The 12,625-nt window shown below is 34.9% G+C and overlaps 1 protein-coding gene across 3 annotated transcripts in view; it reads left to right on the forward strand.

The window, feature by feature from the left end:
- The window catches only part of PDGFC (platelet derived growth factor C), a 223,287-nt gene extending 211,040 nt beyond the window's left edge, over nucleotides 1-12,247 (forward strand). For 2 of the 3 annotated variants that reach the window (XM_060178906.1, XM_007532061.3), the window contains 2 exons: nucleotides 3,822-4,039; nucleotides 10,862-12,247. In XM_060178906.1, the coding sequence (XP_060034889.1) occupies nucleotides 3,822-4,039; nucleotides 10,862-10,978 (335 nt within the window). In that variant the 3' untranslated portion in view covers nucleotides 10,979-12,247. The remainder of the gene's footprint in view (nucleotides 1-3,821; nucleotides 4,040-10,861) is intronic. The other variant, XM_060178907.1, reaches the window with a different exon arrangement.
- Nucleotides 12,248-12,625: the final 378 nt, after the last annotated feature.

Raw genomic sequence — 12,625 nt, forward strand, 5'->3', positions numbered from 1 at the left:
ACCTTGAAGATTTGACCAGAGGCTAGACTGTATTTAAAAGTATCCAGTACTGAACCAGATCTTGCAAATATTCATTTAGCGCTCTCCAAACTGCCATTTGCAGTTTTCCAGAACTATTAACTTTTCAAGCATTCAGTAAGTGTGAGAAAGGCAATGTATATTTTTGGAACTTTACATAAACTGAAATGCAGGTGTGGGATAACATCTATATAGACAAAACCAACTCCCTTCCCAAGATTCTTTCTACAAAGGACTGAGGAGTAAAACATTTAAAAGCTTCTAATTAGACATTGAAATAGATTTCCCAAAGAATAAACATATCACAGTGTTACCACATTCATCTTGGAAAGACCACCCTCAGCTTCCATTACAGTAATAGAATATCCTTGTGCTGGATAGCTTAAAAGAACAAGCAACTAACAAAGTAAAATGTGACCATGTTTTTTCCCCCCTGTTAATATTAGCCTTTAAGTAAAATTTGCAATATTAGTAAATAAGAACAAGACCATTTATGTTGCATGCACATTGGTGCATGCACACAGTCTTAATTCTTTTGAAAGACAAACTAATGCGTGTGTTTTAGGAAATAGTTATGAAAAGCTGTGTGTCTGGAGAGCATGTTTACAATATTTCACAAAGGGCTGCTTTTTATAAAATTATATTGACATAAAAACAATTTGAGCATTTCTTTCTCCCTCTTTCTAGAAGTTCTACACTGTTTGAAGAATTTGTGAAACAGATTATTTTCACATGATTCATTTTAATGAGGTGAATGAAGTTGAAGCCTTAAACATAGTGAGAATAAATTGCAAATAAGAAATTTTAAAACATCTAAAATGTGTAGTTTGTGCTTTTTGAGCTCACTGTGGACTGCTGTGTTTTCATGTTTCTTTTGTCACTCCTTTCTTTCTGTGGTTAAGGCTTTTCATTCATACCTGGCCACTGTGGAAAAAGAAAACAAAACATAACGTATTTTCTAGGTCAAGCTTAACTAGTACTTAAAAAGAGCTTTTGACTTCTGTGTCAGAAATGACAAATGAGTGGAAGCTTAGTTGAAAGTATGTTTAAATTTTCACATTGTAGCAGGTATCATAACTTAGTTCACATGGGAAATCTATCTAACCTTTTATTGTAGTTAAGTAAACATTTTAAAGTGAATATATACAATCTCATTTTAAAGTTTCATGAAATAGTATGTTTAAAACTATTTGAGGTAGATGAATATCTTTTGAAAGCTAAGAGCTTCATTCACATTCTCAAGATCTATAAATTCAATTAGCCTTTAAAAAAATAAATAAATAAGTGAATAAATAAATAATAAATAAATAAAACTAGCCCCCACTTCGGGTGTGTGTCTCTGTGTGTACATGCTTTAGATTCTTTCCCCCTTCCTTGTCCAGATATTAACTTCAAAAGAAAAATTCAGATAGGATTATTTGTAGCTTTAACAATGGGAGAGCAATCTATGTGCATATCATTAACTGACCAAAATGAAATCAAGTAAAATATGTGACATCCTTTAACCTATTTTGTTAATTTTATTACAGGTACGTTTGTCTTTTATAACACTCAAAAGAATGAACTCATTTTTCTTTTAGATACTTAAGAAGTTTACCTTCACAGGATTATTTTTTAAATGGAAAAAAAAATCTAGAGATTTAAATAAAATAATGCCTTTCTCTTGAATTGGAAAAATAACTTTTAGATACATGAGATTTTTATATGAACCTATTTAATTACCTTTTTCCTTGGTACTTCCCTACCTTTAATTAAGATTTGATTGACAATAGTTACCATATCCAATTTCATATGCATAATTTGTTACTGTTATTGAAGATACTTACATTGACTTCCTTTGACATTTTAGAAAAATTCACTCTCATGCATAAGTACATGACACAGGGCAGGGGAGATAGTAAAAGATTATGCAAATAGACTTCCTTGCCTAAGGCTTCCAGGTCTCAGGTTCAATCCCTAGTACCACCATAAACCTGAGCTGAACAGTGCACCGGTTTAAAATAAAAAAGTGCGGCGGGTTAAACACATGGTGCATAAGGACCAGCATAAGGATCTCACTTCGAGCACCCAGCTCCCACCTGCAGGGGGGTCGCTTCATAGGTGGTGAATCAGATCTGCAGGTGTCTATCTTTCTCTCCCTCTCTCTGTTTTCCCCTGCTCTCTCAATTTCTCTCTGTCCTGTTCAACAACAACAACAGCAATGGCAGCAATGACATTAACAACAACAACAACAACAACAACAACAAGGGTAACAACAAGGGCAACATAATGGGAAAAATGGCCTCCAGAAGCAGTGGCTTCATAGTACAGGCATAAAGCCCCAGCAATAACCCTGGAGGAGAAAGAAAGAAGAAAGAAAGAAAGAAAGAAAGAAAGAAAGAAAGAAAGAAAGAAAGGAAGGAAGGAAGGAAGGAAGGAAGGAAGGAAGGAAGGAAGGAAGGAAGGAAGGGAGAAAGAAAGGAAATTATGATACAAGAAAGCAAGCATTTACTTACCTTGTCATTGTCAAACTATTAAAAATATTGGCTTTTTTGAAAAGTCATGTGTTTCTGCACAGAAAAACATAGACAAATAGGTCATGACTTTTCTGACACCCCAATACTTTCCTCATCATTTAAATTTTTGAATTTACTAAATCATTTTACCAGAAATAGCTTTCTTTTCTTTCAATTCATGTTCATAATGTTTTTCAGTATTAATAAGTATTTAATTTGTTTTACTATGAAATTCCCAAGTTTTGGTAAAACCTTTATTTTGAAGGGAATAAAATGTTTAATGTATTGTCTAAGCAATTTTCATTTTACTACTAGTACTTTTGCTTTAATATTTCTCGAGAAAAAAGACAAAATTACAGAATGGAACTTGAAGCATTGGCAATATTTGTCCTAATAATTAACTACTATTAATATGGGTATTTATAAATTCGCATTACATGTGGGATATTATTTTGACATAACTTTCCTGAGGCAGTATCATTTTGTATTTGAAGACAAGGGTTATTTGAGAATTTACTGCAACAGTTTAGTGAAAGGGTATTTTGTTTGGCCTTCACAAGTAGGTATTCTTCTTAAGAATAAAGCACAACATAGTTAACCAACTTACTAAAAGAATAGAGACAATAGTTCTAAATTAGACATTTCTTCTACTCGTTAGGAGGGGGAGAATAAAAGTCTGAAGGAGTCTAGTTATCTGAATTTCAAAGACTGTAACTTATTCAGTGCACCCCAAGCTGTGCATTCCAGCAGCCCCTGCTCTTATAAAAAGTGTCACTTTCTTTTCATTCGCGGTCCACTCTACTGTCTTTAAAAAGTCATCCACCCTTTTTCACATTTTATGATTCCTGTTGCCAAAAAGATTATAGAATGTTTTGTTGATAAATTTCTTTCTTAACCTTTCTTAACTGCATGAGCTTTTTTTAAATCAAAGCAATTCAGAATGTTGCATTCTATTCTTTCCAATGCTTTCCTTGTTTACTTTTTTTTTTTTAACTAAGATTAAAAGGTGTAGCCCTCCTTTTCTCTATAAAGTTTCCTATTTATAGCTCTCAACTGTTTCCTTGGCTCTGGTTTTCATATTGCACAATGGCATCTCTGATTGGTCACTAAGTCATAATGAAGCTTTGTTTACTATAAAAGGTTGATAGAGAGCCCAACTTGCAAGCAGCATAGCCAACAGCCTAGTAAAAATAAGAAGAGATGGTCATGAAATAGCTGGATTCTTCTGTTTGAAAACGTGATGAAATACATTCTGGCTCAAATCATCAATAACGCTTTCTCTCTGCTTTCTTTTATGTCATGCTGTAGTGGTGGATCTGAACCTTCTAAAAGAGGAGGTAAGATTATACAGCTGCACACCTCGTAACTTCTCGGTGTCCATAAGGGAAGAACTAAAGAAAACCGATACCATTTTCTGGCCAGGTTGTCTCCTGGTTAAACGCTGTGGTGGAAACTGTGCCTGTTGTCTCCACAACTGCAATGAGTGTCAGTGTGTCCCAAGCAAAGTCACTAAAAAATATCACGAGGTAGGTATATCGTTTTCTGTTGGGATCCTTTCGGGTGTTTTGTGTCTTCAAATATCAAAACGTGTATCTGAACAGGTTTTGTTTGAAAGAGAGATACAGCATTCATAAAGAAAATGAAATAATAACCCAAGGTTTACAAAATAGTTCATGCTTTCATGTTTTACAATTGGGACCTTTGACTCAAAAACCCAGGCATGAAAGATTTAGAAAGTTTATCCTCTCAGAATTCATCATGGGTGGTCAGTGAAGTTTTTATCTGTCATTCTACAAAGTGTGTTCTTCTAGAGGGAGAAAATGGGTGAAACTTTTCAACATGGAGAAATATTTTACAGACACAAGTAAATAAGTGATTGTCTACCTTGGAGAAAGAAGATCTTTGACATTTATTTTTCCATTTGGAGCAATAAAGGGACATAAACTCCATAAAGATATGCACATAATTATACCAATCTCTTCATTATTCTCTTTGCTCTAAATAGCATATTAAACCTTTATGTCCTTATTTTATGGGATTAAGAAATATGCTATCCCAATTATATCAGAACCTCCCTGCACTTTACCATAGCATTCATGTAATAGGAAGTAATCCTTTCTTGTTTTTAAATTCAATTTTTATTAAATATATATATATTTTTTACTATACCAAGTCAACATTTTTTTTATTTTGACTTTCCTCCTTTCCTTCCTTCCGTCTTTCCTTCCTTCCTTCCTTCTCTCTTTTTTAAAAAATAACTCGTGTTCTTGACTTTTATTTCAATATGACTTCATTTTATGGCTTTTATGACTTTGTCCTCACTGGATAAGACAGTAATACAGAGTAGATACAACTATTTGTTTCTTCATGTGCATTAAAAAAAAAAAACCATTGAAACCTTTAACTATTATGTAGTCTAAACATGCATAGTATCATACACTGCACTTTATATTATATGGTTGACTTGCCGTCACTAATATTGTGTCAGAAACAAGTAACATAGGGAGGAAAGCTCTGAATTCCACAAGATGGGGAACCCCATTCCATTTCTAGACCTTCCATTAACTTATTTAAGCCATCAGCAGAATACTTAACCTATGGAAATATGATAATGTGTCAGGGCTTTCCCGTGCTATGTGGTGTCAGTTACTAGATAGCAGGTTTTAGAAGGCAATATCCTAGACTGGCAGCCTAAGGTTAAAAATAGGTCTATTTGTTTCCATTACTCACGTTCTACTTTTATTTCTATACCACATGCTTCTAAAGATCCCTGTGCTGGGAAAAGTCTCTACTCCAGTTTCAGAAAACAGAGACTTAATGGGCCTCCCTGGCTCAAGAAGCTCCAGCTGGGAGCCAACTACATTTCTTCTCTGTGAACTGGGGCTCTTGTCAAGAAGAAACCCTTATTAGGGCAATTATAACCCAGATTAAAATCAAAACACCTGGAAGGCTACACAGATATTAGAGTTGACTGGTATAATACAAAAGAATGTGATAAGAATAGAAATTAGTCTTAAGCGATTATTTTCCCACCCCAAATCATTCAACTGTGAACTTTCTATAAAGCAGGTCCTTATTAAATAAAGTGCATTTGAGGACCTCAGTTAACATTAGTTTGAGAGTTATTCATATGGCATGCAAGATCTCTTTGCAGATAAAATTCGTATGTAGGAATTATGGGCAGTGCTTAATAAATTCTGTTATCTTCTTTCAGGATAACATTAATCCATTACACATTATTCTCAAGCCATTTAGCAGAGTTGATTACTCGTACATTATGTAATCTACACACATATGTCTACTCATCTTTCGTTACATACATTCAACTGTGGATATTTACTTAAGTGACCACCTAGTCAACTTCCTTTAAAATACTTCTAATGTATTCTCACCAGTATCTCCATTGACAATTATGTCCTAGTTCATAAGACTGTGTAGTAATTATTAATTTTTTCAGTAATAGTACTTTTGTTAATAACTAAATGACCCTATTTTAAAGAGGATTATTTGTCATAGTTCAGAACTTCTAAATTCTATATTTTATCATCTCTATGTTTTGGAATTAAGTTCTGAGTCTAGCACTACTTAGATAAGTATAAGTATTTTTAAAACATAAACTGGAGTAGTTCTAAAATCATTAAGTCATTGATACCATTTGTCTAAATCTAGAGATTTAGCTTGCTAAATCTTTTGTCTTGGCTTATTTAGCTTTCTTTGATGATATTAATTTTAATTTTTAGTTTGGTGGTTATTCCATCTTGATTGTAGAAAGCCAGAGCTTAGAATTTAATTTCTATGTTTTTTTTCCCTTCATCTATTTTACTGTGACAGTTTCTCTAGATATTAAGCTGAATTATGTTCACAGTGTTACTACAAACGTAAATTATTTTCTTTTTTTTTAAATTATCTTTGTTTATTCATTTGACAGACAGTCAGAAATAAAGAGGAGAGGGGGAGTTAGAGAAGGAAAGAGACAAGCACCAGAAGTACTGCTTCACCACTCACAAAGCTTTCCCCCAGCAAGTGGGAACTAGGGACTTGAACCTGTGTCCTTGCACACTGTAATGTAAATTCATAATATTGTTTAAGGTTCTTACTGTTTCGTATCAATTGCCAGATCCATTTTGTTGGAAAACACCTTAGCTACACATATAAAACATTCTGTAATTAGTGTTTGCTTAGACACATAGAGTTGGAGTGATACAGAGGAGATCATCATGGAACAGTGGATTTGTCGTGCAAGCACCAAGCCCCAGTGATAAACCTGGTGGCAAAAAAGAAAATGACAATAATATTATAAAAGGGAAAAATAAAGTTGTCTCAATTTGATAACTTTCCCTATTTCATAATTACTATTACTTCTACTTGTTTCTATAAATTGAGAACAGAAAGAAAGAGATAATATCGTATTCCAAAAAAAGTGTTTAAGAGCACAGACTCCAGCACTGGAGAATTTAGTACCTGCTTCAGGTATTAGCTGTTTGACTTTGAGTAAGGTAACCTCACCTGTAAAGTGAGCTTGCTACCATCATACCTTATCTGAGGAATCAAGTAGTTTATATCTACAACACTTACAATTAGTAAGTATATGAGAACAAATTCTGGCACTTTTCAAACCCTTAATAGAATGTAGCTATTCTTTCTCTCATTTTTAATTTTGACCCTATGTCCCACCCACTGATTTTGATAATAGTCAATACTGTTTTTTCTATGCTTAGATATTTTTTTAACTAGTACCCTGATATATAAATATGTAACACATTAGTAATTCCATTTCTTCTTAATCATTAATCATCTTCCTAATTTTCATTTTGATTTTTATCTTATACATTTATTTTATTTCTAGTGTACAACCTCATTTGCTTGCACAAACTTGTTTGGTTGGAGAAGATAGTTAGATATTCGGTTATCTTCTGCTAGCAGTAAGTCTTATCCTTTAAGGTTCTTTGATACCCTAACTTATTATGACATTCTGTTTCACACTTTAGACATTGATACATGGACATCTGTTCCTTGCACCTAACTTTTGGACCTAGCTTAATCTCTTCTGGTAGTTTTCACAGTCTATAGTTTTAATATTACCCAAGACTTTGTTTTCATGGACATGTAATAGTAGTTTGAACTTTTTCCTTATGTTGTTGCCTGTGTCTTTCTGGTGTCATAGTCTATGCCCTGAAACGTGAATTATCTTTATTAGTTTTATATGACCCTGCTGATCATTTAGCACATCTCTCTTTCTCTCCCCAAGTCAAATAGTTTAAAGGAAAAGACTAATTGGGCCCCTATGCATTTACCATGTCTTATTCAAGACTTCAATGTCATTAGAACATTAAGGAATTTTTCTCCTACTGTTTGTAAATTTCCACTGGCATTGATGGGTGGAAGTGAAGCCATTTTACTTGGTGAATTCATCTTGTCATAAACTCTGGTTAAGCAAAGTTTGTAGCCCAGCCTAATTGACTATTCAGCTATTTCCAGGAATGCTGATTGGATGTGATGGCCTCTCTAAACTTTACCTTTCATGGTAGATTGTTTCCCTGACAACAGGAAAAATTATATAATGCATAATGTCAATAGATATTGAAGACATTGTCTATGCCAGCTTTATAATTTACTTGGCTACTCAACCTTCCTCTCAAAAGTATTTATAGCAAGAATTTGATAAGAATAGCATCAGAATAGGAAAGAATAGGAATAGGAAAAAATAGGAAAGCTATCAGGGGAGGGGATGGGATACAGAGTTCTGGTGGTGGGAATTATGTCCCTCTTGTCCTATGGTTTTTGTCAGTGTTTTCCTTTTTATAAATAAAAAAATTAAATTAAATTAAAAAAGAGAAAAAAAAAGAATAGAATCAGTCTCTTTTTTTTCTTTCTTTTATTTATAAAAAGGAAACATTGACAAAATCATAGGATAAGAGGGGTACAACTCCACACAGTTCCCACAACTAGAACTCCCTATCCCATCCCCTCCCCTGATAGCTTTCCTATTCTTTATCCCTCTGGGAGTATGGACACAAGGTCATTGTGGGATGCAGAAGGTGGAAGGTCTGGCTTCTATAATTGCTTCCCCACTGAACATGGGCATTGACAGGTAGATCCATACTCCCAGCCTGCCTCTAAGAGTACTTAATTTTGATGCTACACTAAATTCTCAAAAAAAAAAAAAAAGAAAAGGAAAGAAAGTCAGTACTTATATACAGAGAGAGGCAGGCTGAAAGTATGGATCAATCTGTCGATGTCCATGTTCATTAGGGGAGAAATTAACAGAAGCCGGACCTTCCACCTTATGCATCCCACAATGACCTTGGGTCCATACTCCCAGAGGGTTAAAGAATGGGAAAGCTATCAGGGAAGAGGATTGGATACAGAGTTCCGATGGTGGGAATTGTGTGGGGTTGTACCCCTCTTATCTTATGGTTTTTTTTAGTGTTTCCTTTTTATAAATAAAATAATAAAATAAAACAATAAAATTAAAACCAACATCCTTAGCTATTAAAAGAAACACAAAATAGTCATGGGGTAAAATTTCAAGTAGTAATTATCCTTCTGTAACTGTGAACTACAATAGCTTATCTATTTTAAAATGTATTACTTCTCATTATGTTTACACTATTTTGTAGTTTCTGTCCCAGAAAGAAAGTAACTAAATAAATAGAATGTTTATAGTAATATTATTAATATGAAAATATATGTGTCACCAACATTAAGAATCCATATCTGGTTGATATGCAGATACTGGTTATGTCACTTATATTGTATAAAGGTCTTCATTCATCTGTAAAATAGTGACAATAATTGTAAATTACTTCATAGAATTCTTGTTAGTTAAAGTATGTGAAAACATTATTATAGTGTCTGGCACCATGTACATATTCAAAAGATGTTAGCTAGTTCTAGTTAATCTTTGAGATGACCCCATACTCTAGTATGAAGTATACAGTCTCTGTTTTCCTTTTTAAATCTTCAAGTAGAACAATCATCAGAATTGTGATTTTGGATTAATGAAAAATTCTGGATGTAGTATCTTTTAGAAGCTGTTTTATGAATTTATCTGTCATCTAAGAGTGCAGAGAAACCAGACAATTCCATATTAATTTGTGTTCTGGTCTTTGTCCATAGTGGGAACAATCACCATTTCTGATGACATCATTTTGATTATAAAAATGAAATGTGGTTCATTCTTGAAGAAGTAGTTTTTATCAAATACTCTAAGTAATCTCTTATGGAGTACATAGCTATGTCCTTTTGTTGCAGTTCTCAGCAGAGATGTGTTTAGTAGCAGTAACTATTTTACTATCTATATATGTTACCAAAACTCCACACTGCAAATAACTCAGTGTAACAGAGGTGGTGTTGTTGCTGTCAACAAACCTCAGGATAATACACAGTGGGATGCAGCTGCAGAAAGTTAGCTGTATCGGAGGCTGATGTCTATGTAGTGCATCTAATCCACCTCATGAACTTTATAGAGGACTTGAAGTGTAGCCACGCACATTAATGAGTGGCATAATTGAGTAGACTCAGCTGTAGAGTGATCAAGTTTCATTTCACAGTGTTGCAGTGTTTGTCTGCATTGCTTCAAGTATAAATATTTGTGAAATGTGTGACTAAATGTATGAGTGAAAGAAACTAACAAGTGGGGGGGGGGGGAGGAGGGGGAGGGAAATGTGCAGTAGCAGATCCCAAATGCCTAACCAAGATGAAATTCTCTTTGCTATTGTTAGTTAGATGGATCAAAACAAAGACTACAATGGCAAGTACTTCCTGCTTGAGGACTGTTCTAGGTTCTATAGTCTGAGACAGCATCCTTAAATTGTTGATGCCCATCCCATTCTTAGTTCATGATTAATGATTCTTAAAAATTATTTCATAATCATCGACAAGACCATAGGGCAAGAGGGGTACAATTCTCACCACCAGAGTTCTGCATCCCATCCCCTCCACCATTGGAAGCTTTCCTATTCTTTATCCCTCTGGGAGCATGGATCCAGGATCATTATGGGGTGCTTCTCAGCTGGACATAGGTGTTGGCAGGTTGATCCATACTTCCAGCCTGCTTCTGTCTTTCTCTCGTGGGGCAGGGCTCTGACTTTTTGCAAGGTAGGGTGATGTGTTAATTTTCACTAAGAAGAATGTTGAAATGGGTAAATCTTTGTTAGGCCCCAAAACTCTTTTCATGATGTTCCCTTGTCCATGAAATCAAAAGTTAATAGGAAGGGCAGAGGAGATAGCATAATGGTTGTGCAGAGACTCTCAAGCCTGATGCTCCCCCACACCCCCCCCCCCCAAAAAAAAAAGGTATAGGCATGGACTGATTTAAAACTACAACTTACATTGTTCCCTCTCAGGTTCTTCAGTTGAGACCAAAGAATGGTGTAAGGGGATTACATAAATCGCTTACTGACGTGGCCCTGGAGCACCACGAGGAGTGTGACTGTGTGTGCAGAGGGAATTCAGGAGGATAACCACACACCCCCGGTAGCAGCCCTCTCAGGAGCCGGGCAGTGCAAGGGCTGATTCTTTCTAGAACTCACGCATTATCTCCATCCATAATCTCAGTTGTTTGCTTCAGGGACTTTTCATCTTCGGGATTTACAGTGTGCTCGAGAAGAGGAAGCCAACAGAATGAGGAGTTGTGTGGCAGCGCTTTTGAGAGGAGGCTCAAATGAAAAGAGAAAAAGTCTTCCATCCTCATCATGGGAAAAAGATGAAACGCTGTAGCTCTCTAGCTAGTTGCAGAAATGCCATGTCCTTGCTCAGCGAGCTGTGTTCTAGCACACAGTGGTCTTGAAATGGCTAGGTGAATGTCAGCACAGCAAAAACAAACAAACAAACAAAAAATAAACTGTGCAAATGAGCACCTGATTCTATTGCTTTGCTTCTTACCTAAAACTCTATGCTCTGGGCCTAAAAAAAGAAAGTCACAGAAATCTGGATTATTTTTCCATATATTCACATATACATATATATATATATATATATATACATATATATATATAATACCAGAGTGTTCTATGTTCTACAAACTTGTTTTTTTATTACAATGAACTATATTGCTATGAATTCAACATATGCCATGCCGAAAGGAAAGACTGGATTTCCCATGTTCTTTTATTACAATTTCTACCATTTAGAGGAAGAGAACTGTCTCCATTGTTTGGAAGAGACAAGCCTGTAAAGAAGAGTGGCCTTATCTTCACTTTATAAGTTGGTTTATTTTGTGTCATTGTGTACATTTTTTGTATTCTCCTTTTGACATTATAACTGTTTGCTTTTCTAATCTTGTTAAATATATCTATTTTTTACCAAAGGTATTTAATATCCTTTTTTTTTATGACAACATAGATCGACTATTTTTAGCCTGATAAATTTTTCTAAACAGAATTGTGATGGCCAGAGGAACAAAGATGATATGAAAATATTGTTGCTCTGACAAAAATACCTGTATTTCATCCTCATGTGGTGCTAGAGCTTAGACTAATCTGCCTTTTAGAATACCGAGTGGGAAATCAGTAGGATTTGGTAAGTTGCAAAAGAATATTTTGAAAACAAGTTGTCATATTTTCCATCCCTATTATCAGAAATGTGTCCCTGTTATCGGAAATAACACAGGAAACTGAGCAGTCAGATCCTGCTCTTCCTTACCCTTCACCCTACTGCTGGGACACGTGAGCCTAGCTCAGAACATAAAGCACCTTGAAGAAGAAGAAGAAGAAGAAGAAGAAGAAGAAGAAGGAGGAGGAGGAGGAGGAGGAGGAGGAGGAGGAGGAGGAGGAGGAGGAAAAAAAAAAGACTTAACAGCTTCCTGACAAAGCATGCTCTGCTGTTCTGTAGGGAACACATCCTATTTATTGTGATGTCCTGGTTTTATTATTTTAAAACTCTGTCCCATACATGTGTACAAATACATGGATATTTTTATGTACAGAAGTATGTCCTTTAACCAAGCCACATATTGTACTCTTTGGCAATGGAAAAGAAAAAAAAATCAGTAAAATTCTTTGCTTGTAAAATGCTTAATATTGTGCCTAGGTTATATGGTGACTTTGAATTTCAAATGTATTAAATCACCAAATAAAAGAATGCCGCTGTTTGGGGGAAGAAAAGGAGTG

This window comes from Erinaceus europaeus, chromosome 19 (assembly GCF_950295315.1).
Source record: "Erinaceus europaeus chromosome 19, mEriEur2.1, whole genome shotgun sequence".
Classification (NCBI taxonomy): Eukaryota; Metazoa; Chordata; class Mammalia; order Eulipotyphla; family Erinaceidae; genus Erinaceus; species Erinaceus europaeus.